Source organism: Corvus kubaryi, unplaced genomic scaffold (assembly GCF_017639235.1).
Source record: "Corvus kubaryi isolate FWS band 111438036 unplaced genomic scaffold, C.kubaryi_AGA036_p1.0 37385, whole genome shotgun sequence".
In the NCBI taxonomy this organism is placed as follows: domain Eukaryota; kingdom Metazoa; phylum Chordata; class Aves; order Passeriformes; family Corvidae; genus Corvus; species Corvus kubaryi.
Window position 1 is genome coordinate 19,231,994 of NW_024581127.1, and position 27,043 is coordinate 19,259,036.

The 27,043-nt window shown below is 41.3% G+C and overlaps 2 protein-coding genes across 3 annotated transcripts in view; one reads left to right on the top strand and one right to left on the bottom strand.

The window, feature by feature from the left end:
• NUDCD1 (NudC domain containing 1) overlaps window positions 1–10,090 on the bottom strand; it is a 42,909-nt gene extending 32,819 nt beyond the window's left edge. The window contains exon 1 of one of the 2 annotated variants that reach the window (XM_042035907.1): window positions 9,853–10,090. In XM_042035907.1, the coding sequence (XP_041891841.1) occupies window positions 9,853–9,970 (118 nt within the window). In that variant the 5' untranslated portion in view covers window positions 9,971–10,090. Of the gene's footprint in view, window positions 1–3,663; window positions 3,758–9,852 lie in introns of those variants that run through there. The other variant, XM_042035908.1, reaches the window with a different exon arrangement.
• A 122-nt stretch (window positions 10,091–10,212) lies between these two features.
• On the top strand, window positions 10,213–16,634 carry ENY2 (ENY2 transcription and export complex 2 subunit). Its single transcript, XM_042035909.1, has 5 exons — window positions 10,213–10,312; window positions 10,668–10,761; window positions 13,018–13,088; window positions 15,419–15,493; window positions 16,401–16,634. Exons 2-5 carry the CDS (start codon window positions 10,694–10,696, stop codon window positions 16,475–16,477), a joined length of 291 nt encoding a protein of 96 aa, XP_041891843.1. The 5' UTR covers window positions 10,213–10,312; window positions 10,668–10,693; the 3' UTR covers window positions 16,478–16,634.
• Window positions 16,635–27,043: the final 10,409 nt, after the last annotated feature.

Here is a 27,043-nt window from a genome sequence, read left to right on the forward strand (position 1 = left end):
AGCAAGTCATCTGCCCTAAAGGCCACTGCAGCCATTTGCTTTGATTATGACATCACTCTTACCATTTACAGTGGCCTATTGCGGTGGTTCGCCTTGGCTGAATGCCAGATGCTCACTACAGCTACTCTATCACTTCCCTCCTCAGCTGGACAGGGGAGAGAAAACATAAGGCTCATGAGGGAAGATGAGCACAGGGAGACATCGCTCACTGATTACTGTCACAGGCAAAGCAGACTCAACCTGGGGAAATTAGTTTAATTTACTGCCAATCAGACTAGGGTAATGAGAAGTAAAACCAAATCTTAAAACACATTCCCCTCCAACCCTCCCTTCTTCCTGGGTTCAACTTCACTCCCACTGGTCTCTCCCTCCTCCCCCTTCCAGTGGCACAGGAGACAGGAATGGAGTTGAGATCAGTTCATCACACCGCTCTGCTTCTCCTTCCTCCTCATTCTCTTCCCCTGCTCCAGTATGGAGCTCTTTCCACAGGAGACAATCCTTCACGAGCTTCTCTAAGATGAGTCCTTCCCACAGGCTGCAGTTCTTCACAAACTGCTCCAGAGTGGCTCCCTCCCACAGGTCACAGTCCTTCAGGAAAGACTGCACCGGGGGGGTGCCCAACGCGGTCACAAGTCTTGCCAGCAAACCTGTTCCGGTGTGGACTCCTCTCCCCAGGAATTCACAGGTGCTACCAGGAACCTGCTCCAGCCTGGGCTTTCCATGCCACCACAGCTTCAGTCAGGTGCATCCACCTGCTCCGGCATGGGGTCCTTCACAGGCTGCAGGTGGATCTCTGCTCCCCCATGGACCTCCATGGGCTGCAGGGGAACAACCTGTCTCACCATGCTCTTCACCACAGGCTGCAGGGGACTCTCTGCTCTGGCACCAGGAGCACCTCCTTCCGCTCCTTCCTCACTGACCTTGGTATCTGCAGAGTGGTTTCTCTCACACAGTCTCACTCCTCTCTCTGGCTGCAGTTCTGGTACAGCAACTTTTTACCATTCTCCAATATATTACCTCAGAGATGCTACCTCCATGGCTGATGGGCTCAGCCTCGGCCAGCGTCTGGTCCATCTCGGAGCCAGCTGGGATTGGCTCTGTCAGACATGGGGGAAGCTTCCAGCAGCTTCCCACAGAAGCCACCCCTTGTAGCCCCCTGCCACCAAAACCCTGCCATGCAAACCCAATACACCTCCACCCTGTCTCTCACCAGCATGAGCTGAGGTCCAGCTTACCAATAACCCTCACAAGATGAAACACACATCTACACACATGCAACAGCAATATCAAACCTACTTTGCATTACAGTAAGGGGAAAAAAGTCTGCTCTGTAGTAACTCTAGGAAAACAGCAGCCAAAAGAAATACTCCATATAACTACATGGATTTCATAGTCTTAAATTTTTAACTAATCTATCAACACTTGAAAGGCAAAAGATTAAAACACTACAAAGCAGAATTAGTTCACAATAATTACAAAAAAAAAAAAACAGAAACAAAAGCACAAAACAAAACAACAACAAAAATCAAAAGCAAACAAACAACAACCCCCCGCCATGATTTTAGCACTCTCATTAAGGCTGAAATTTTCAGAAATGTCCAAGATATCATCAAAATTTCAGACTAAGTTTTTCTAATTGAAAGAGGCTGCAAAGAATGGCTGTTCAGTTGAATAGTACCTTCTTCAAGGCAAGAAGCATACTACCTACACTCATCCACTTGAGCAAGACTTTTCCAAATAGAAGACATCTACTCAGCTACCAGTAATCAGAACTGGATTATCTGTCAAAGACTAACCAGGTTTTTACTTAAATTAGGTGCAGCTTTTTTCTTCTATTCCGTATTTATACAGAGATGAAGCAGCTGTAGACCAAACATCTCAAAATACATTAGCAGAGGTCTCATCCATCCTTCTGTACATAGTCTCGGATAGACCAGAATTCCATTTCATTCTCCAGTACAGGCAACCCAGGATTCTTAGCTTTCCTACAGGGAACTTACCTTGAACTTCACACAAGAAAAATCCTTTAGAAAGTTACAAGTAAACTCTGTCAGTTCATGATGATTAGCACTCAAGCCCAGAGTATGGGAAAAGCACCTCAAGGCTAATCCTTCTCATAGCAGCAGTTCACAGTTATTTTAGTCCCTAATCTTTCAACTTCTACTTTCTCCCCTTTTCTGCTCAGAAACAGAGCAAATCTATTTCCAGTATTTCACTTCCATCCCTCCCCAAACAGGGGCCATTCAAAACTCTGTGCAGCAGCACTCAGATTTCTTATTCTTCTTTAGCATCCACTTAAACCCTACTGCAGCAGAAGTCATTTACTCTGTCAGAACACCAATTCTGCAAAAACCAGTTCACTTGGGAGTGCCATCAGTGCCTCTGCACAGCTATCACAGACTCAACAACCAGAGAGTCACTATATGGCTCAGAGCAGACCCCATTAGAGACACTGGCCATTATCATAAAAGTGGCTTTAGGAAACTATGCAAGACTATACTGCCTGATTAATAAAAAATCCAGTCATACTATACAAAACACTTGCAAAATGACAGCATAATTAGCAATTAGTCTCCTAATCACTGTTGATATTTGCAAACCAGCAGTTTTAATTCCACCCAGATCAAATCATTATTCATATTCACCACACAGGAGGGATTTCCGTACCTCTGCATTTAATAAATTACTGTTCCACAAGCTATGGCCCTTCAAAAAAAGCTAGAATATCAACAAAGGAGTGAGAAGAATATACACCTGTCTTAATGGCAAGGACTGCTACCCATTCCAATTCCTACTTTAATTAATTAGAATATTTTACCATAAATAACACTGTAAAAAAAATAGAATATATTGTGAAAATGCATTTTAAAGCTGTTTGTGTAACCAAGCTTTATCACAGAGGTATTTTTTCCCAACACAACAAGAGATGACATGAATATTTTCTAAACAATTAAAGACCAAACCAAATATAATCCAGGATAATTATTTTCAGTGAAACCAAGCACTTACCATCTACTTCCTGTATAGCTGATCTTATGAAATTAGAATATACATGTAGAAACATGTAAAGATTTTTTAGCACAAAAACCCTAAAATGGTAAGGCTTCCTTTCTCCACTTCTTCCTCCCCACTCCCCTAGTTATGTTGCTCCTGTCAGAACTGTAACTAAACAAACAGGAAAAATACTCCAAACCAGATTATTCCTAAAGTAAAGGTATATAACTTTTCAAGAAAATTCTTGGAACAATAAACTATTGATTAGCTGATTGTAAGGTGATAAGCTTTATAAAATCTGGAAGAACATGAATTCTCTATCCTTGATTTTTCTAGACTGTAGTTCTGATAAGCCCTGAATAATACAGGGAGTCAGGAATAGGAGATCCAAATCCCTTGTGTTATTGGAATATGTAATTAATTCCACATAAACAGAAGTCAGAAACTATACAATTCATAGGTGTTTTAAACCAGGAAATCTAACAAATGTGTACTGTCTTGTCATGAAACACTTCAAATGAGGGAACCAATGGCTTTCAGAATGTATCATACATATGTGTAGCCCTGCCAAGATGAAGCAATTATAGAACCCATTCTATTCGCCATTAATTGAAACCCATACTGTGATCAAGTGAAATTTGTGCACAGTTGCCATCTGCTATGACATACCATGTGCTTAGATAGTTTATAGAAGATTCTATACTAGGGTGAAATTCATTCCTTCCCTTCTACAGCCTTCAAGATTCAAGGTTTCTTGATGGTCCTTCAAAAAAAAAGAGAAAACCAATAGAGCTGAGTGCTAAAAAATAAAGGACAAAAGAGAAAAGAAGTGGAGACTTTTAATAAAGTAAATTCAGAGAAAGATAACTTACTATAAATGGAGAAGAAATACTTCAATCAGATCATCACCTTATTCAGTCTCACAGTTACACACTCTTATGCATTTTTATTTTGTTGTTCAGTCAGGATTTTTTTCTGATTTGTTGTTGTTTGGTTTGGGTTTGTTTTGTTTCAGGGTTTTTATTTGGAGGGTTTTGGTGGTTTTTTATTTTGTTTATGTGATTTTTGAGAGTCAGACTAATTCACAAGTCTCAATGGGTTCACTAGTCTGTTTGGGTTCAATTAAGAAGCAGCAGTTAATGGCAGCTATTCAACAGAACAACGTGGTCTTTATCAAATTTCTGATAAATACCCCTGCATCAAGAAAACTCAGAAACATGGATTCATACACTGTCATTCATACCAGAAAAGAAAGCAAATATACAGAATGCATAAATTAAATCTCAGTTTTCAATATTATTTCCCAACAACCCTAGTTAGGTGGGATATTTTGGACTAGTACAAAGAAAACTGTACTACTTTTCTAGAATTGTATTTATCTCTAGTTCCATGCTTACAAAGAGTAATTTGACTCAAAATAATTTAAACATAGTTAAAGATTTTTCCTCACAATGCTTTACTTGAAAGCAAAAGCACTAAATACAAAGTAATCCATAATAATCAACAGAAGATAGTTAACTGTTACAATAAGATCCCTAGCTGATTATTATTACAATTATTAGTCTCCAGTGCAAAAAAAAAAAAAAAAAATCTCCTCTGAATAAAGAACACTATCAAGGAACTTATACTTTAAATGAATAGAGAAGTCTTACATCTGCCATCAAACACTACGAAGCAGAACTGGGGTGAAAAAAAAAAAGAAAGAGAAAAAAAGGGTGAGGAACAACCCCCAAAAAGCCCCTCCATTTTTAGATGTTTTCCTGAATACTCCAAAGCAACTTTAAAAAACTGCAAAATATGCAAAGTAATTACACCAGCATATTTTGTGGCATCAAATACTATATGCTTGTATGTCATGCCTTGTTTTGCAGTGCCACCCAGTGGAAGCAATTTTGTATTTCAGATACACTGATCTACTAGTGGAAGAGATAATTTATTTTCTAGTATCAGCATTCAAAGATCCTTCTAACCCTGCATTAATGCTTTTTCTTCTAATTATAAAAAATATGTTCTTATTTTTAAAGGCAGCATCATCTTGTTGTTGTTAACATGTGCCTGAGACCTAAACTTTTATGAACTACAGCTGCAAATGTCTCTAAAAGCTCACAATTTCTTACTATTTCCCATACATTACTTTAAATTTCTTTTTATATTTAATTTTTCAAATGCAAATGGAAAATGTAAATGAAAATCTCTGTAAAATTTTGAAACACTAGTGCCTTTTGCTCCATAAAGAGTCACAAACGTTTTTTTTCCATGTCCCACTACTAATGGGCAACTTTTCACTGAAGTACAGACCTTCTAAACAGGATGCATTACCACCATTTTTCAAATAAAGTGATAAAACTCATAAATGCTCATGATCAAAGGAATGCATTCTCTGCATATTGCCCTGGCTTGCAACAGCAGCTCATGTCTGAGCAAATGTCTAGTCTGCCTTCCAGCTGTAGCGATATTGAAAACATCCACTACTACATCATAGATACAGTGGTCCTGCCATATAGACAAGGTAGAGAGGAAAGGGATCAGGGACATCTGTATCTGAATAAATTCTAAGCCTCTGGAAAGAAAAAGGAATTAAGAGACATCTGACCAGTAAACAGCAAAGGTCTCAATCCTTTAAAAATGTTGTGCAACTTGGACATCTTCATTGTTGGAGACAAGGATTTGCCCCACAGTCTCTGTTTTGGACTCTCCTGAGATCAGATATGGGCAGAAAAGACAACCATAAACAAAATGCTCTTTTGCCCCTCCTAAAGGTTCAGTGATCAAAAAAAAAAAAAAAAAAAAAGGCAAAACTCAGTGCAAGGGAAACATTTGAAAATAAGTTATGGAAAGAAACTAAAAAAAGTAAGGAGAAGGGCAAAATTTATGATGAAGAGCTAGGAACTAAAGGCATAATAATGTAGGACTCATTACTAGTTGAAATATATTATCAGGATGAGAGATGAGAAAACAAATGACTGTGAGAGTTTAGCATTAACTAGGACAGAATGCGTTGGAATAAGAAAGAAATAAAAGAAGAACATGCAAATCATAGTATTTAAAAGAAAAGGGAAGGTATCATATTTCCCCCATTCTTCTTCACTGTGACCATACATTTTAAGCAATTTACAAGGAAATCACCTTCTATCACAGACCTAATAAATATTTTTTGAAAAATTATTTCTTTGTCAGTTGCACATCTGACCACAGCAAATTCCTGGCAACCACAGTCAAGCAGTTGAAGCATATTAGAACTGAACACTAAGTTTTACACGATGGTCAGAAAATGAAGCTCGCTGTAGTCCTCAGGAGCATGACAACCACCACACATTGTCACACAACACCATGTGCTGCTATCCGCCTGCTCCAGTGGCAGAAGACTGCATCAATTCCACAGGGCAATTTTTCTGGTCATTTTATTTTATAGTTAGCAGTGAAATTCATAAAAATAGATAAATATAAAAACAGAGATAAAAATATTGAGACAAGACTGATACTCTAAAGTTCACTATGCAAGTTTGTAATAACACTGCATAAATACTTCAACTACAGCTGAGCTAAAACTCAGTTCTACTTAGGAATAAGCACCTATTTATTTTTATTGTCATGTATTCCAAGTACTCTAAAACTCACATATTTATCTTAACTGCCACCAAATTTGGGATGCCAAACAGGCAGAACTATAAATCTCAGGTCATTTGAAACAAACACTCATTTTCAACACTCATTTTCAACAAATTCAACAGCCTTTTTACATTAATCTTCCAGATTCTACTATGATATTTTTGCAAGCAATTGTGAAAAAAATCAGAAATAATTATGCTGACAGTGTTCCTAAACATTTGACATTTTTTCAGCTATTGCACTCAGTCCCACTTTGACGAAATCAAATCAAATTCTTCACACAGTGACAAATATTATTTTAATAATCAAAAAACTACCAAGCTCTTCATTATGTTGCAGAGGCTTTGAATGTGCACACAAGTGTGCTGAAAAGCAGAAGTTCTTGGCCTTCCCACAAAATATTGGTTTCTTCTCCCATGCAGTAATTTGAAAAAGCCCCAGCCTTCACACCCATCCACAGTCTCTACGACTCACCTCATTATTCCTGTACAAAACAGAAATCAAGTTTTGGAAGGATACCCTAAATCTAACACACATGTAGAGTACTGACACTGAGAAATACAAAAAGTCAGGTACAGAACACCTCTGCACTGTGAGGAAACTGCCTTGAAGGAAGCAAAAGAAAACCAGCAAGGCGAAAGAGGCAGCTGTACAGCCTAAGAGCAGCCTGAAAATAAAATGTCTGGAAGACAGATCTAAGGCCTGATATGTTTCCTGTTATTAATTCCCAAACACAGTAACAATAAAAGCTTTCCACTCTCCAGAGGACCAGTATTTGTATGCGCACACAGAACAGAACAAGTGAGTTAGTAGTAGCGACTCTGTAGGACAGTTGAGTGGTTAGACTGAAATGAGTCAGGGTCTTTGCGTTGTGAGTAGTGGGGAAAGAAAAGAACACAGTCACACATACCAATCCTGTATCACACGTGTTGGGGTTTTAGTTTAGTCCTATTTTTTTTCTGTTAAAGGAATTTTCCCCTATACATGTTGCTAGGGGAACAAATGGCTGAGTACATAAGGAAAACAAAGGACCTGGCTGCTCTTTTTGTTTCACCTGGGGGTGTGGGCAGTTGGGTCTCCGAGTTCAGAGAGAGAGGAAGCTGTTTTTCCTACTGCCGCTTTTCTTTCTGCTGGAGAAAACACCAGGATCCCAAGCCTGCCTTCCCCACCGGGAGCCCGGCCGTGGCCGCCCTGCCCCGCTGCTGCTTCGAGCCTTCGCTGCGTTGTAGCCGTGCTAACCCTGCCTGCCCAGACCTCCGGGGGGGGTTCCCCGTTTGGATACATCTCCTCTGCCATCTGGGATTTGTGCTCGTCCCTGCCGCTCCAGCCTGCCACTCCAGCCTGCCCTTCCAGCCTGCTGTTCCCAAGGGTCCGGCCGGACACCGGGATCGGCTGCCCAGGGGTTTGTGAAGCCTTTGTTCCATCCCTTCCCGGGATCCCAGGGCACCGGTGCCGCGTGTTTCCCGAGCTCGCTCCAGAGCGCCCCCTGCAGCCGCGGGGGAACCATCGCACCTGCCCTGCTCACCGGGAGCCGCCAGCGCCCCTGCCGGCTGCGAGCGGAACTGCACCCGAGGGGAAAGGGCCCGACAGCCGAGAAGGCTGGGACTGGGTTTGTGACTGCTGTTACTGCCAGAGTCATTGTTGTTTGTTTGACTGGTATATATATAATAGTAAAGAACTGTTATTCCTATTTCCCACATCTTTGCCTAAAAGCCCCTTGATTTCAAAATTATAATAACTCGGAGGGAAGGGGGGTTGCATCTGCCATTCCAAGGGAGGCTTCTCCCTTCCTTAGCAGACACCTGTCTTTCAAACCAAGAGAACACGAGTTCCTGTAATTGTTATGTAAAATATGTGAATGGACAAGAACTGAGAAGATCCATCTCTCCATTAGCAACTCCACTGCTCATGTACTCTAATGAAAATCTGTACTCCTCACCTACTTAGAACAGGTGCACAACTGACTATCCAGGAACCACAGAGGTAGCTTGACCATAGGCAGAACAGGAAATAAGGCAGTAATTAAGGCACTGCACCTATGCTACACATCTCTGTACATCTCTGACACAACTGCAGCACTCTCGTAACACGCACCCACTCACCTGCACTTGGACTGTCTTTTGAAAGGTGACACCTAAAGCAGTCTTACAGTAAAAATGTTATTCTTGTTAAATTTTCCAGTCCTGCCATAGATACACTGACAGTCTAATTCATTTGACCTTCAATACAAAATTTATCGAAAAACTTCCTTCTTACTGCTGACAATTCAGCACGGCAAACATACCTTTCTGATCCACTACAAATACAATGTATTGTACACAAAACTAAAGTAACATATAATGGGTAACTTTGTAGACAGGTATATCGTTCAGTAAATATACCGAGAGAGAGATTACACAAATTGTGTAATTACAAACTGTATTTACTGTCTCAGCTTTACAAAAAAACCCCAAACTAATTCATCCACCTTACAAAAAGACCTGAATTTCACAAATCGGTAAACGTAGGGTACTGAGAGATTTCAGGGCATGGCTAAGACTGTAGGCACATATCCAACAGGACTTTGTGCTAATGTACTCCTCATGTACATTAATTAGCCTGTTAATGGAGCAGCATCTCAAACACTAATGATGCTTGGCAGAGAAAGCAGGGCATGGAATGCATGGCCTGAAGATCCACCTCTGAACTGTGGGCAGAGTAAGAAAGAAAAACAGCTGATTTGCTGAAGTTTGTATAAGATGTTGATTTAATATGTATTTCTCTAAATCGCATGTGCTCCCTTCACACTCCGCTTTGGACTACCTCAGCTGGTAACCTGGCCTCACCTCGCCTGCACAAGCAGGCGATTTAGGACACAGATTTAGGACACAGGTTTCCTTACTCATTTGGGAACTAAGCGCACCAGGGGCAGACAGCTACAAGGCAGAGGTCTGACAAGTCGGAAACCTCTGTCCACCATGAAGCCACCTGGGGGGGAGGACGACGGACGTCCCTGGCCAACTGCAGCAATCATAATGAGAAAAGCCGAGACGAAGCGCTCGGTCTCTGAAACGCCCGCCGCTCGAGAGGCGCGGGACTTCCGCTGCTGCGGGCCGGGCTGTCCCCAGCTCGGGGCACCCTGCACTGAGAGCCGCCGCCCGGCCGCGGAGCACCGCGAAGGGACGAAGGGAAACGCTGGGGGATGCGTCCCCCCCGCGCTGCCCAAGGGATGCCCGGCGGGATCAGCCCCGCGCCGCGCCCGCTCCTCACCCGCGTCCAGCCCCAGCTGGTAGCAGGCCAGCGGCTCCAGAGACAGCTTGTATCCCTCGAACTTGGGGTCCAGGAGCAGGCGCTTGGCCTGCAGGGAGCAGTGGGCGGCGCCCGCCATCCCACAGCTCCGAGAAAACTTCGGGAACCGCCGGCAACTCCACGGGCCCTCGGGGAACGCGCGGCAGCGGCCGCGGAGCACCAAGGGAAGAGGGTGCGCGGGCGCCCGGCCGCCGGAGTACGTGCTGGGAGTTGTAGTCCGGGCCCGGAGGCAGCCGTGGGACCGGGGCGCGCCGGGAGCTGTAGTCGCCGAGCCCGGACTACGATTCCCGGCGGAGCCCGCGCGCAGGAGCGGTGGGGCGGGCGGCGCGTGGCGCGTCTTGCCGGCGGCTCCGCCTCCTGCTGCACGGACCGGCGGCGCTGCGGCGGGCGGTGAGCCGGGAGCGAGTCGGGAGCGAACCAGGTCGGACTTTCCCTTCCTTTCCCCGCGCCGCTCCCTCGCTCCAGGGGCGCCGCTGGGCGGGCCGAGCGCCGGAGGCGCCGGGCGGGAGGGCCGGGCTGCGGAGAGGCCGCGCCCGGCGAGGGTGGGCCGCGCCCGCGCAGGCGGCCTGGCGAACTGCCGGTGCCCCGGCACTCGAGCAGCCGGGCGGGTGCTGTACCGAGCTCGTCCCCTGAACCGGTCACACACTGGTGCTCCGGTCATTAACCACGGGCATGTGTCAGCGAACAGAACACTGTATGTCATTCTGTTTTGGTGACTTTTTTTTGTTGTGCGAATGATACCAGCACTTGTCGAAACTCTCTTCTGCTCTGGGTAGGTTTGTGGAAAACCTAGATTTCCAACATGAATAAAGATGCCCAGATGAGAGCAACCATTAACCAAAAGCTAATAGAAACAGGAGAGCGAGAACGGTAAGTTGACTTCCTACTCCATCCCGGTGAGAGGCTTTAAATACATTAAAACTGCACTACACCTAGTGATGCCATGAAGATTTTTTGCCTTTTCTTTTATACCCCTGTTATACCTTTTTACAAGTTCTGTATTCTTAGTGCTTTTTGCCTACATTATTGGACTTGTTTGTCAAGCTAAGAGGCTAAACATTTTAGAAGCTTCGTAGCTAGGGATCAGTGTGCCCCAGACCGCAAGGTCCTCTCCAGAACATATTCTGTAAACCAAGATAGAACCATCCAGGAGAAGGCTCCTTGGGGAGGGGGGCTCACTTGAGCCTCTCACTGGGGAATCTTTGATAGATGTGCTAATTAGTAAAACCTATAATGTTATACCAGATCTTTTGGGGTAAGCATTTTGGCAGGGTGCATTTCGATGCATATGACCTAGGCGTGTGCACCTAAAGATCCTTAAAATAAATACCAAGGTAAAATCCCTTTTCCCCTTCTAACTGCGTTTGACTCTTGATTTTAAGACCAAGAAAAGGCATCACTAGAAGTAAACTCAACTCTAAATTCTTTAAATGCTTGCACATGAAAGTATTGAGTATTATACAAAACTATTTTTAAAAATGCCTTTTGAACAGTTTTGTTTTAGTTTTACAACTGAAAAGAGATGGTGGGGAGTGATTGGCTTATGAACTCTAAAACTTTCTCTTATTCAGGTATTTTGTGTTGAAATGCCCTAGGTTCATGTAAGAATCATCATTCCATGCAGTTTGTTGCAGTTAAGTCTTGTTATTTCCTGATACGGAGAATGAAACAAAACTTTCCTTTCTGCTTTTAAGTTTTTCTTGTGTTTCTAGCTCTTCGCTTGTTAGGTAAAGCAACACACAGTAGAATACATAAAACAGCACTTGTACAAGTCATTGTAGAGATCCCAATACAGGCAAACAAGTAAATTGCACAATATTTTTGGCCTTTTGGTGTCTCTGTAGTCTGTTTTATTGACATTGTATTCACATATCACTAGAGTGCTTGTGCCATTTCCCTCATCATTGTTTCACTGTGCTTGTAACACCATGCACCAGAAGCTTCATTTTTAAAGGCCCGTATGGCAATTTTTTTTCCTGGGTCATAGCCTTGTACCTGGTGTAACCTTTTGTAGCCTGATGTGGTATCTCTGCTCTACATCTTTCCTGGCTGTGACCATCCCCTTGGAGATTGCACAGAGCTTCAGCAAAGCAAGCAATTTCTTGAAATGGTATTGAGATCTATTTTATCCTAATTTAAGAGTTGGAAGGGTTTTATCAGGATGTCAAAAGCTCTCTTACAAACAAGCTTTATCAGAGCTGTACTATGATCAGAGGCAGAGCACTTGGATTTCTTGAATTGAGAAATATCTAGAAGCAGCCAATGTCACCTGTATTCTTACTCTGCTTTTTGTCATCAGTTCATCTGCCCTCTACACAATTCACTGAGTAAAAGGGATTAGACCTGCACAGTTCAGCCTCTTGCTGCAGTCATTTCATTCATAAAAACAGGGTTTTGCTAGAGTTATTTAGGATAGTACAGTATAGGCAGGAGAAAACAGTAAAAATATTAAAGTTATTTATCATATTTTTACTTTCATTTTCCCTTCTTCTGTTTTTTAGTACTAATTTTCATTTTTTTAGCTAACTTTCAATATTCTATTTTGATATATGGAGTAGATGCTTCATTATGGCAGATTTTGTCTTCTCCATTAATGCCTGAATCCTTGTTGCTTAAGCTTACATAGCTAACCATGCTTAGGAAGATAAGATATAGGATCCCTTCATTTTCACCCAAAACAAGGTAATGTGTAACTGGGAAGATAAGCCTGCAGTTGAGTAGTGCAAAATTCATGTTTCTGAAAGGTGAGCGGGAAGGTTTTACTTATTTTGAAGACCTGGTATCAGGTGAAATACTCCAACTTAGAAAGTTTGCATACATCTGCTACCAGAATAGACTCAGTCAGGTCGAGTAATTCAAGGGCTTCTACCTTTTTTCGGTGGCTGCAGCATCAACACTGCCTGAGCAATTCTGTGGGTTAGCTCCTGAGGCACCAAATCCTCATAGTCCAATATGGTGAACTGAAATTGGAACTCATTTGGGTTTGGATTCACCTGATGTTCAGCCATTTCTGCTGCTGGTCTGGGAGCTCTTGGGTAGTAATTATAGGTTTAACTTTCACACTGGAGCATATTTAAGCTGTCAGGAATGTTTGCTGTTCTAACAAGTTGTATATTGTCTTAACAGCCTTAAAGAGTTGCTGAGAGCCAAGTTAATTGAATGTGGCTGGAAGGATCAGTTGAAGGCACATTGCAAAGGTAACAGTGGTCAATTAATTAATATCCTTTGTAGTCAGCTGAGACTCTGGCCAAATAAAAGTCCCAGATGAAGGCTTTACTGCCAGTTTAAACAAGATGCAGGCAAGAGGAAAGTATCCCTGGCAACTGGGTTTGCGTGCAAGGAAGCATCTTGCTGTCTTGGCAAAAAAAATCTTTAAAGAACTCTGATCTGAACCTTATTAAGCTTCTCAGACAAGTATAGGAATTGATTCCCTAAATATTTATGATGATAACAGCTTTTTGTTTTGAGAGTGATGACTGTTGCTACAGGAGAAGAAAAAAGACAAAGGAGAATTGAACAAATACAGTGGTGTGCAACTTAAAACCTTTAAACTTGGAGAACTTTGTTATCTGCATATGGGAGAGAAAGAAGTGCCTTTGTACTCTTTCTGAATACAGTTCTTGAAATTAAGGTCATCTCCTTAGAGGAGAGAAAACAAGCAGATGAACATCTGAATACCCAAATCTTTAGCGTTGAGTTAAGTGTTTGGCATTGCTGGAATTTAATGACTTATAAATTGTATGAAACTGTTATGAATAGTACTTAAGCATCCAGAAATATTGCTGCATGATGAAATTTCCTTAAAGCAAGTAACAAATCCCTTGAGCTTTTGCTTAAATTCTGCTTTTGTCTGTTGTGCCTGGAAATTCAATATTCCACTACAAGTGTGTAGGGAACTACACTACAAGTGTGTATTCCACTACAAGTGTAGGGCTGAGTGTGTTAAATTGTTTTCATAGCTTGATTTGCAAAGAAGCCTGAAAAGATTAATGTTTGCCATTGTCCACCTAATGGCACTGCCAGAGATCACCCGTTTCAGTACTACAGAAAACAAGAGGGGTGTTTATCTGCCTTCTTAACCACACACTTCATACTCTGCTATAGTAAAGTTACGGAAAATTATTTGGTTTACATTAGTACTTTGGACTGTAACTGCAGTTGCTGAGACTGAAAAATACTCTGAAAAATAAATTTATTTGTCTGTGTTAAGAGCATAATAACCTCCAAAAGGAAGGACAGAGAGACATGCAGCTCCTAGAACAGGTCCAGCAGAGGGTGACAAAGATGCATAAGGGATTGGAGCATCTCCTCTTAACGAGGAAAGACAGAGGGAGCTGGGCCTGTTCAGCCTTGAGAAGAGATGACTGAGGGGGGCCTCGTCAATGTCTATCAGTATCTGAAGGGAGGGTGTCAGAGGATGGATCCAGGCTCTTCTTGGTGGTGCCAAGCAATAGGACAAGAGGCAACGGGCAGAAACTCAGGAAGTTTCTCTTGAACATGAGGAAGAACTTCTTTACTGTGCAGTGACCATGAACTAGAACAGATTGCCCAGAGGTTGTGGAGTCTCCTTCACTGGAGATAGTCAAGAACTATCTGGATGCAATCCTGTGCCATGTGCTCTGCGATGACCCTGCTTGAGCAGGGAAGTTGGACCAGATGAGCCACTGTGCTCCCTTCCAACCTGATGCATTCTGTGATCTGGGGAGTGGGGGTGGGCGTTTGGGGGTTTTTTTTGTTTGTTTGTTTCTACAAATAGTTCATGTGATGTCAGTTCAGAAAACATATTTAGTGTCTTGGGGACAATCAATCCTAGGTACTGACATACAGTTAAAAACATTTATGTTTAAACAATATTTTAAGTTCATGCTCTACTGTATTGAGATTACTTCTCAGCTTTGACTTTGCACTTTTCAGTAGTGTGCAAGGCACAATAAGTGAACAATTGTTTAAATACTGATGTGTATTAAAAATAACCTTTATTTTGCTATATTACTGGTTATTTTTTTTAATGTGTATTCCTTTCTTTCTGACATACTTTTTGACTTGGCTGAAATATGTACAGAAATCTTGTTTAAACCAATTGGAAGAAGAGTAAGGATTTACTGTGCTCTTCCTTGTTGTATGTTCCAAAGTTTTTTCCCAGTTGCACCTTTCTTAGGACTGTATAAATAATGTGTTTTAAGAGAGAAGTGAGCCAATTGTGAACTGCTCCAACACTCCAGTAATAGGCACATCTGGTAATGCTCAGATGAGATAAAACATTTTCATGTTTGTTTTTAAAATATAAGCTGATCAAGATGCATCAGCAGTGACAAGTTCCCATCCTTAAACCTATGGCATGAGTGAGAGACTAAAATCCACTGTACAATGCAGTAGGTACTGAGCTAATAACCTATATTTAGGTCCCATGCTCTTCATGTTCTCCCATGACTATGTAGGCAGGTTTTGTCTCTTAATCACCAGCACAGGTCTCGTCATCTTATGAATGGATTAAAAGACTTAAAATATCGGTCTTGGTCTTCCCCAGATGTCATTAAAGAAAAAGGATTAGAACATGTTACTGTTGATGATTTGGTGGCAGAAATCACTCCCAAAGGCAGAGGTAAGAAAATACAAATGTGGATGTAATACTACATCTATAAACATACCTACCTCTATTTCATTAATATTTTGAAAGCAGCATCATGAACTTGCCTGTGTTGGATTCAAGGAAACATGTTAATAGCTTGATATGAACTACAAATAAAATGTTAATAGCTTGATATAAACTACAAATAAAACATGCAAATTTGTATTGCGTAGCAGCCTTCAGAGTATTTTTGCAGATTACATTATTGAGTCATGTCTATATTCATTTTTATAATTGACTTAATGGTCCCAAGTTGTGTGTGCAACACAGATGTTTTAAAATTCAAAATCTTTTAAGATGGAAAATCAGAACTAACAGTGTAATGGGAATGGGAAGAGTAAAGGACATAGCATACAGATACAAAAAAAATTGAATCACTTAAGGAAACTGCAGTCCTCTTTATATTGTTCCTCTTGGGCTCTCTAGCAGGCTTTGATGTTAGTGGTAGTAACTTCATTAAGTTCTAAATAAAAATAGGCCTTCAAAATAGCTTGCTGGAGACCCTTACTTAGAGGCCAGGGTTGAGATTTTTTTTTTGTCTTAAATTTGCGAAGAAAAAAGGTAGGATAATCACACTTCTTCTGGTGATTATATCCTGTTTCCTGTTGAATAATCCTTTTCCTCAAACTTTCCAATTTTCTGGATGAATAGGCAAAAAAACCTACCAATAACAACACCGTTCTCAATAGATCCCAATTTTAGTGTATTTTAAATGGGAAAAGTATAGATGTGCTATAGGAAAATTAAGTATTTTCAGTTACTTTAGGTATTAACGGAATTGCAACAATGAAAGAATAGAAGTAGCTGTTGTAAAAGTATGGTATTAGCATACTTCTTGTTTTGTCTTTTTTTACTTCTTACTTTCTTATTTGTGTTTCAGCTTTGGTACCAGACAGTGTAAAGAAAGAACTCTTGCAAAGAATAAGAACCTTCCTTGCTCAGCATGCCAGTCTTTAACTTTGACATTCATCTGGGGTACAGTGTTTCTGCATTACATCAGTCATGTCAGGATTGGAATGCAGTTTACATACTTAAGGATGGAAAATCATTACTTTTTCTTTGCACTGCATTGATTTCTTAAACTTGGTGTTATTTTAATAAAAAATTTTGTGGACTCATGGTTCTAAGGTGCTTCTATCTCTCAGTGGACTGTAATGTGGTGTCACCTGTTCCAGTTTTTAATAATCCATAACTTTATACAACTGTGAAACCTTGCAAAGGTTTTCAGAAAAGAAGCACAATTAACAAGTGTGTTGACCAGAAATGCAGAAAACAATTTAAAAAAATGTGGAAAATGGGATATGATGTACTGCTGAGCATATCCTTTCTGATTTTCCCAGAGTAAGCAGGAGAAAGTTAAGACTACATGAAACTGTTGGTGACATTCCTTTGGTACTTCTTTTCTAGCAAATGAGTTGTTTGAAGTCTCTGATGTGGGTTGGAAGTATTTACTCAGCAATTCATAAGAGGTTCAATTCTTCAATAAAAAGGGAGTTGTATCTTTCCTCAGTAATTCTTTTCACATTTACTTTGAGTTGCTATTCTAATTCTGAACAACTACTGTTTTCTAGCTTTGCCCATATTACTGGTTATTTTTTTTAATGTGGATCTTTGGGGCCTTTTGAAATTGAAGTATAATTCAATAATTTGCCACCCTAAGTCTCATAACATGATGCATTTTAAATTCTTGTATCTGGAACTATAACATCAGCCAGGTCTATAAATAGCTGCAAAAATAAATTCCATTAATAGAGAGGATCAGGAAAGGGGCTTTGAAGTGAGAATGTTTAATTTTTCCCAGCTTCTATTTGTGGTGTTGAATAGGCTGTAAAGTGGAGGTGAAGCATAAGCAGAAACTGAACGAGCAGTCGGATACTGTTGTGACTCGGTGGCTACTGTGAAAAATTACTGAGTCAACATAATATTCATACGCCTAATTGGAAGAATACTGTAAAAACTCTCACTTGGAAAGTCATTCCTGTGCCAGTGGGTTGTGCTGTTGCTGCGAGTTTTCAGCTGAGGAGCCGCCCGGGGGCACCCACGCTCCGTGCATGGGGACGGTGGTGGCGGCTCCCGTTCCACTCTGCAGCCCCTCTGCTGCTGCCCAGTCCCTCGGTCTTCGAGGAGGGAATTGCGGTGCTGTGGCGCAGAGCACAGTGAGCGCTCCCCTCGCTGCCTGCTCACTGGGACAGGCTGCGTTCAGCCCTGCGCGGGGCTGGGCAGAACGGCAGCGACAGCGCCGGCCTGAGAGGGCTCCGGGGGCTGGGCAGACGGGGGAACAGGTCTGAGAGAAGTCTGGCAACAGCTAAAGGCGAAGTTTGGCAGTAGACAGGAGCTGGTATAAACAGGGCCATACCAGCATCAACGGGACAAGATGTAACTGGTCATGAAATCTTTTGTCTACAAAGACCAAGTCCCTGCTAAGACTGTAACTGGAGCCAGGATCGTGGATCTGCTGCAGATACTCCTCCTGAGGGCCTTGCCTGTGCTGTTTTAAATCTATCTTCATGTTAGTTTGAGCATATTTGCTGTATGTCATTGCCTCTGTGCTGTAAAATAATGGTGGAGGTCGGAAAGAAGAAAATTCTTTTATTTCACTTAAAGATCCATCTTGTTTTTTAAGATGTGTTTTTGCATTCAGTATGTACCATGGATCAAACCCAGCTGGCAACTCAGCCCCCCACAGCTGCTCGCTCACTCTCCCCCAACACCCACCCAGTGGAATGGGGGAGAGAATCGGAAGAGTAAAAGTTAGAAAACTCATGCGTTGAAATAAACACAGTCTAATAGGTGAGGCAAAAGCCATGCACACAAGCAAAGCAAAACAAGGAATTCATTCACCACTTCCCACTGGCAGGCAGGTATTCAGATGCTTCCAGGAAAGCAGGGCTCCATTCTGCATAAGTTACTATGGAAGACAAATGCAACCACTCCAAATATCTCCCCGCTTTCCTTCTTGCCTCAGCTTTATGAGCTGAGCATGTCACCGTATGTCACCAGGGTCAGCTGTTCCTGGGTAGGTCTCCTCCCAACTCCTTGTGCACCCCCAGTTCCCTCACTGGTGGGGTGGGGTGAGAAGAAGAAGAGGCCTTGATGCTGTGTAAACACCACTCAGCAATAATAAAATATCTTAACACTGTTTTGAGCATAAATCAAAAACACAGCCCCATAATAGCTACTATGAAGAATATTAACTTTATCCCAGCCAAACCAGCACAGTTAATTCAAATTTGTAAATTTGCTGTATGTTCTATTTGAATTGCATATATGTATAATTATTATGAGTTCTTAATTCCAGACTTGATTTACCCAATGCTAGTAACTGATGGAGTACAGAATGTTTCTTCACACAATCTAGCAGAATATTATATATGTCATGGCTGTAAAATACCATCTGTAGTTTTACTCTTTTTTTCTTAGAGGTCTTTGCTGATGTTCTTCAATATGTTGCACATGACTTTAAAATTCTTTGCTTAATGAACGGCTGCACCATGTCATGGGCACACAGTTAACTTGCTCCAGAGCTACCACCTGCTTCCCTTCACTGTGGTAGGAGAGGGCCAGGTTTAAGGTGTTCATACACTGAACTGTGGAAGACTTGTTGTCCGATCTGTAAACATTTGAAGTTCCACCTGGAACATGACATTTGAAGTGCAGTTGCTCTAAGTGCAATGTAGTCCTCTGCAGGCAGCTCATGTTTGGCACAGAATAAAGACTGAACACTGTACAAATTTTCAGAAAATTATGCTGACCAATCTGACTTTAAAGGCTTGACAACAAGCTCTTTCACATGCTGCCAAAAATAAGCTGTAAGGTTCTGCCCAGACTGGCTTAAAATGCAAGAGTGTTCAGAGACCCAGGAGGAAGAGGAGAGTGACTGCATTCCAGAAATACACCACTGGCTCCTGTCTCAGGGTACCACTGGCTGCTCTTTGATGTAAGCAGCCCAACACCACTTGTTCCCCACGAGTTCTGTTAATCACACCAGTGAGGCCTCCATTCAGTAGCCAGGCAAAGAGCATGTTGGGCATGTGCAGATCCAAATAACACTGCAGGGTCCTGGTCAGAGGTATCTCAATGGATCTTCTAAGAATGAAGTTAGATTTGCGGTGATATCAGCAATGAGAGATGGTTTCTTAGAGGCCTCATATTTTTGTTTTAACTGCAGGTTTATTCTCAGATGCATAGGCTGGCCTGTTTTGCTAACTTCCCTGCACAGTCTCAGTTTCTACTCACTTGTTTGAGTATTGAAAACAGTAACATTTAGGATTTAGTCAGAACATTGTCCTGCTGAGGTTTTTTTTTCACACACTGAAAAATACAATGATTTATGTTTTTAAAGGTTCCATACCTCTAGCATATACAGACAGATAGATGCATTAACTAATTTTTCTTCAAAATTTCTGCATCTTCAGTGTCATGAAATGCACTGATTCCTTACAAAGGCCGACAGCACCCAGAACTAAACAGCCATGAAGTGAGAATTCAGGACTGATGTGAATTACCTTAACTGTGGGAATATACTTCTTTTAGCTGGCCCAGTGCATATACATTCCGGTAGCTGGTTCAGCTCCGTCTTTTTGTAGGCAAGTCTGCAAAAAATAAAATCAGTTTGTAAACAGACATTGAAATAATGGTTGGATAAGAATGAGAATGAATTCATATAGCTCCGGATGTGCACTAATCCAAATTCTATGTGACAGCAAATTGAATAGTTCTGCTACTGTCAATGAAAGGCCAACAGAAAAAAGTTAGCTTAGCCTATCCCTTAGTCAGGCCCTGAGGGGTCTGAAATGCACAATGAGCTGAAATTTGTTTAATAATTATTCTCCCATGAATACTTCTCTATATTGACATAGTCCAGTCAAAAAATGTTACAAACCAGTGACATCACCAAGAACTTCTGCTGGGATGTCAAACATTTACTCACATCTTAGATAGAATGATTTTGCTATCATAGGTTTTTCCATTTTTGGGTGGTGGGGTGTTATTTATCTTCTTTTCCCCCCATTCTTCTTCATTCTTGTTTACTGCCATAATGGTTCAGTAAGGACCTTTATCACTCGGAGAACAAGTACATCTGAAGTCTGTTCGGTGCTATTACAAAATATTTGCTGCTTCTCATTTCGCTCTGGAGGGTCCTTAGAGGTGACAGCTCTGCACTATCTCATCCATGCCATCATCTTATGGAATATGTTTAATTGTAACAATGGTAGCCCCTTCAGTGTTTGGCTTTAACTTAGTGATTGAGTTTTCACTAGAGCAGTGAAAAATATCCAGTGTTTCTACCTGCTGGGTCTATTCGGCTTTATTTAAGTTTCTAAATATTTGCAATTGAAATCAGAGTTGTGTTCTACTTGGATTGTTTTTCTCAGCTATTCATTTTCCAAAAGAAACAGCTGTGGCTGCAGAGCCAAGTGTGTAATGACTGGAGCTCAAAATGAGCAAAACCAAATTCCTTTCCTCATAAATAATTTATATTTCACCACCTTAGTGTAATAAATAGGTTAATTGGTATTTTGCTTGGAATAACAAAAGGCCTAATTTCAATTTAGTTTATTTCACATTTACCATGATGCTTTCCATCTGAATAGTATTATTCTTAAAAATGTTTTTTATGCTTACCTTATAACTAGTGAAGTGATTTAGTAACAGATCATAAAAAATGTCCTTCTAAGAAATCTCTGCTAATTTCTGTTTGTTGGAGTCGCTAGGAAAGAGATACCCATTCTTTCAATCACGGATCCTGAGGTAAGATATAAAGTTGCTGCTGATAAAATCTGTGTCTGGCAGCCTGTGTGTGAACACTGACAAGGGCAGAGCAGCCTGGCCTCTTCTGCTGCCTGGCTCTCATCCACTGTCTGTGTACAAAGTCAGCATAGCGTTGGGGTTTTGCATCTAGTGCACAGGGCAAAAGCAACACAATTCCCTTGAAAGCAATTACACTGGAAATCATAGGGAAAAACTCAGCATCTGCTTCCAAGGGTTCTTTGAATACATATGAGCAGAGATGAGCATAACACTGATCCTAGCTTTGTGTGCTGCAATGGTGAGTCTGATGCTCAACTTGCAATTTTGAAAGGAAGTAGGAAAAAATGGAGTACTGAAAGAGAAAAGGAAATTATTGAGGGCTAGCACTGCTAGCTAAGCTTGAAAAATCTCCCAGTGTTATTCTATTGAAAAGAAAGCCGATGTATGGCTGTGATGTGTCATAATCTTCTCAGGGAGAAAAACAAAAACAAAGCAAACTTTAACAGAGAAAGGATTAAAGAGTAGACAAAAATAGAAGTCAGACAAATTCAAATTTAAAAGTACTACTGCTTAATCACTAGAACAAACTACGAAGAAGTATGGTGGATCCTTCATTTTTCAATGCTTTCCTGAGTACAACATGTCTTTAAGGAAGAACTGCTTTAGTCCAGTTAATCAAACTATCTGGAAATGCAGTACTCACCTATGCATACTCCCTGGAGCTGGCAGCAGTTGCTCAGTTTCTTCCAGAAAAGAAAGGAAAGCCAGAAATAAACACTTTCCACAAAGAGAAATGCTCCTTTAGTTGAACACAAGCATAAGTTGTTAGCCCCAAACACAGGTGTAGCTGGGTGGAATGCATTGACCTTGGAAGCCACAATGGAAGAGGTAGTAAAAGTAAAGCATTACAAAATCTTTTTTTGTGACCTGGATTGAAAAATGCTGTCTCTAGCTAATCTGTTAACTTTTTCATGCACATTTCATTCTGAGGTAAGTTTCTGCCCAAACCCTGGATCAATTTGCTAATATTTGAGTTGTTCGCTTACATTGCAAAATACCTATTGAAATGTATTTTGCAGGAGGAGTTTCATGAAATAGTCATTGGCCAGAAGAGGACTGATCTTTCCCTGTTGAATAAAGATTAAAAAGAGTGTGATCTAAGCCTAGTTTCAGCCTGACTGCTGTAATGATAAATATAACTTAAAATGCTTCCTCACTATCATGAAGTGAACAGGAAAACTTGATAATCACAGAATTACAGAATAAGCTGAGTTGGACAGAATCCACAAGGATCACTGAGTTGAAATCCTAGCCCTGCACAGCACCATCCTCAAGAATCACACCATGTGCCCGAGAGTATTGTCCAAATGCTTCTTGAACTCTGTCAGGTTTGGTGTGTGACCGCTTCCCTGGGGAGCTGTTCCAGTGCCCAACCACCCTCTGGCTGAAGAACGTTTTCCGGATATCCAGCCTAAACCTCTTCTGACACAGCTTCAGGCCATTCCCTCTGGTCCTGTCACTGGTCACCACAGAGATGTGATCAGTGTCTGCCCCTCCTCTTCCCCTCAAGAGGAAGCTGTATCATGAATTAAAAATGTATTTGTTTTACTTCCTCATATCCCTTCTTTGATTGTTCTCTCCTTTAGACTGTATCTACATGAGGTCACACAGTTATATTCAAAATGACCTGTGTTTTTTTTTTCCCCATCACAACTGGGATCTACATTTTCCAGTCCAAATTTTTCTGAGACAGTAAGGTTTGTCTGAAGCTGGCATTGTTTTTAGAAAAATTTTGGGAACTCAACACTTCCAAAAGCCACTTGGCCTTGGCATGTAGGTGTTCAGATAAGAACACAAGTTTTGAAGTTTTGGGGCTATAATATGTCTTTTTTGCTGAATTGTTTTAAAATGGGAAAAGGGAGGATTCATTATTAATTTTTTTCTATTAAGTTATTTCCCTAACTTCAGAATAATTCTTCTTGAAATTAGATAACTTAATGTGGCAAAGGGCTTGAATGAAAGGAACTTGTATTTTCTAAATTCATAGCAATTACTCTATCAAATACTGAAGTATGAAGTAACAAAGAACAGCTTCATTAATCTCTTCTCTCCAAAACCAACTGACCAACCAACCAACCAACCAACCAAAACCAACCAAAAACCACCCTAAGAAGAAAATCCTTTGCTTTTCTAAATGCTTTTTCCAACAAAATGTCATGACCTTTTGTTTCCATTCTATGCTCTCTCTCTCCAGTTTTCCTGCAAATAATACACTTGCAGGCATGCACACACAAATATATCCATGTAGATAAATATTTTTATAAAGCAACATGCTACGTACTCAAGTGTTTAGAGGATTTGAATTCAAATGCTAGAACAGTGCCTAGGATCTAGCTTCTGATAACTTGAACTTAATGCACTTTTTTTTCCTTACAGGCAAAAAAGACAGGCTGTGTGTGTAAGTCGGGAAAGATTACTTAATGGCTGCATACAACAGGATGGAAAGGAAGATTTTCTGTTTAGTAATGAAGTGGTAAATTAGCGGTATAAAAAAAGAGGTCCCATTATCTTCTCCTGAATTTTTAGTTGAGAAGTATGAGTAATATTGCAGGGACAAGGAAAACTGGATTTTGCTACCTACTCCTACCATCTATTCTGCATATTAACTCACCACATTAAATACAGAAACACCCTAGGAAGAAGGAGCTGACGCTGTCAGCAGAGAGAAGAACCCAGGATAGTCTCTTCAGGAAATTACTCAGCATTAGGCTAAAATCACACATTCTTTATCACCTCTAAGTTCTTTGTAACACTGAAAAAAACAGCCTGCCAGTTTCAACCTGAGGTGGGTATTCCTCTAGGCTGACTAGAGGTTCTGCCCCATAAAAGGTCCTGTCAGCTGGCCAGGTTCGAGTGTGAAGGTCAGTGCCTCAGAGAGAGATGCTTAAAGGAGAGGGAACCCCTGAAACATTCTCAGGGGTGCAACAAAGCTGCCCAGTCCAGCAGAAGACCAAATCTGCAGAGTTGTCTGAGCTCAGGGAGATCAAGGCAGTCACTGCTGCTCTTTGGCCTCTCTTGGCCATTGCTTCCAAAAGAGCTACTTGGAGTGTGCTCCATTTCAAAGTTGCGAATATTATTTTTTATATATTATATGCTTGCTAAAAGTCAGTTTGTTGAATTTGCATACAAAGGCCTCTTACCAAGATCACTGGTCTGGAATTTTCCTTTACAAGGTATATCAAGCCTTAGTGGGAATAAGGGAAGGAATCTAAGATATGCTGGCAGAGGCAAAGGAGAGTACAGCTTCAGCCAGGAAGACCTTCAGAGAGAAAAGGGGCTTTTGTGACTACTTGGCTACTTACTTGGGTCAGATTTTCACACAGGCTAGGATACACATTTGTCTAACTTAAGCAAATTCTTTGGATGGTACTTAGATATTACCCAAAATAGGTACATAGGAATACTACAAAGGAATAGAAAATGTATCTAACCATGGAACTGCCTCTTCTCATCTGGAGTTTCAAGATGATTTAATGATTAAATTTGTAGCAGCAGTACAGAAAATTGCTTCTGAAATTTACACTAAAAACCTGCAATTTTTCTGTGCTTCGAACTATGAAAACTCTGCTTTGACCAGAATCGAACACTTGTTGAAGGTATAATTTCTTCTGTCAATGTAAAACTCAAATTACTACACAATCAAACAGAACTGTAATTGAGGAAAGGTACTCTTAGTTAAAAAGCTATGGTAGCTTTAAAAAAGGACTTAAGTGAGAGAACAAACAAATGGAGCACATATCCTGTAGGAGGGAGAATTCATATTGAAAGAGAGAATGTATCCCTTTTACAGACAGAATGAGGTTATTAAGTAGAAACATGAATGTGTCAGGATGATGGAACTATCAAACTTCGAAGTGATGGAAATTGCTATAGGTGTAAAAGAAGTGACATTAGCACACTTGCAATTTGTCAGGTAATGTGATTTAATACGTTTGAGTCTTAATATCTGTAAAAGAAAAGCATTAATTTAAAAAGTATAGTTCTCTAACAAACTTGATTAGTTTACCGTAGCAGTACTGCATTCGATGTGGCAATGAAATATACAAGGTTTCCGGAGATCTCTTGAGGAAAATTAACTGAGCCAAAGGAATCCAAGTTTAAAACTTCAGAGCTGAGGGCTAATGACATTTTTGAACAAAGAAGTACTTATCTCTGTGGACATTGCTTTTAGAAATTAAGATATGTTTATATTATTACTAATTTTGAAACTGCATAATTATGTTTTTAGAGAAGACAGTTATTTTCCATCAGTGGTCAGCCAGTTTCCAGCATTTCTTCATTAATGCAACAGTCAACACAGGTCTGTTGTGCATTTAGGAGGATAGTGTGGGTGAGCCTCTCTGGCAGTTTTTGTATTAAGTGTAGATGTTTTATATGCATATATTAAAATGCTTCCTTCTCACCGTGGCATATTCCCTACTGAGTATATACACTGTAATGCCAAAACCTGAATGTGTTCTCAAAAGAAATGTAACTGGCTGTCTTCATAACCTGACTTTTCCCAGTGTGTCATGCTTGCAGTTTTGCTTTTCTGTGTGAATGCAGATGAAGACTATTTTCCAGTTTCTGCTTCAGATAGAAAGTTATACTGAAAGGTGTACCTCTGCTACACAAATGGTTTTGAAATGGTTTTAAAATATTAAAACCAGCATTGCATATGAGTTTCTCTTATTGAAGGTGGGTTCTGCAGGCATAAGGGTGTCAATCCCCACTTCAGCAACATCATAGGAGTGACGCCCTTAAGCATGGCCACAACCGTGTCCCGATTCGCTATGGACTCTACTGATCTTGGACCAGTGCAGACTCACTGGCTTGTCCTCAGATCTGCCTCATCACCAGAAACCTGCCTGGTAGTCTGGACTCTGCGCTGCCTCCAGACCACCCTGGTCAACTGTCCTGGCTGACAGGGTCCTTGCCCCATGGCCAACTTTATCATATTTGGCTCCTTGACCCTTTGGAGCCTGCTTCCTGATGAAGAGTTGTGGAAATGCTGTCATGGTGTCTGTCGGGACATGGAAAAGGGAAATGAAGGAAATTTATCTGATACCAGTGCCTCCTCACAAGAGCCATCCTCCTATCATCCATCTCCATCTCCTCACTGCCCAACTCACCTATGGAACACGGCAGCTGAGTAAATCCAGTGGCAGAACAGGAAGTCTTTATAGGAAGATATTTAAAGAGCACACAAAGAACTGAGTGCTACAGCTTGGAGTTGAAAGGAGTGCTGTATTAGCACTGTTCTAGAACTGACTAGATTTCCCTGGGAGAAAGGGACAAAATATTCCTTTACTTCACCTACCGAGTGTAACACAACTGGAGGTTTACACAGAGCTCTGTAATGCCTTACATTAACCTTAACATCACTTAACCAGCCATTAAAATGGACAAGCACTCAGTGAACAGACTGGGACACGGACTGCACCTGTCAGAAGAAACTTCAGCAACGTCTGTTTTTTAGTAACATCCAAATTTACAGCTCAGCATCCTGTCGACCACAGAGGAACACCTTTACTGCCACGTGTGCAGCAACCCGGCACGGTTAAAGTCCAACGCCGTTTTCTCGCAGTTCCCCGGAGGGACAAAGAGCCGGCTCAGACCCCTCCAGCCACTGTGGGCGCGGGAGGAAGGCGGGCGGGGGAGGGCGCAGGCCGCTGGCGGGGCGGGCCCCGGGCAGCCCCGCACAGCCGCGCTCGGCCGCTGCCCCAGCCCCCG

Coding starts and splice junctions, on each gene's coding strand:
- ENY2 (XM_042035909.1), top strand. CDS start 10,694: ATGAATAAAGATGCCCAGATGAGAGCAACCATTAACCAAAAGCTAATA. Junction 10,762..13,017: donor GAAACAGGAGAGCGAGAACG/GTAAGTTGACTT, acceptor TTGTCTTAACAG/CCTTAAAGAGTTGCTGAGAG. Junction 15,494..16,400: donor AATCACTCCCAAAGGCAGAG/GTAAGAAAATAC, acceptor TTTGTGTTTCAG/CTTTGGTACCAGACAGTGTA.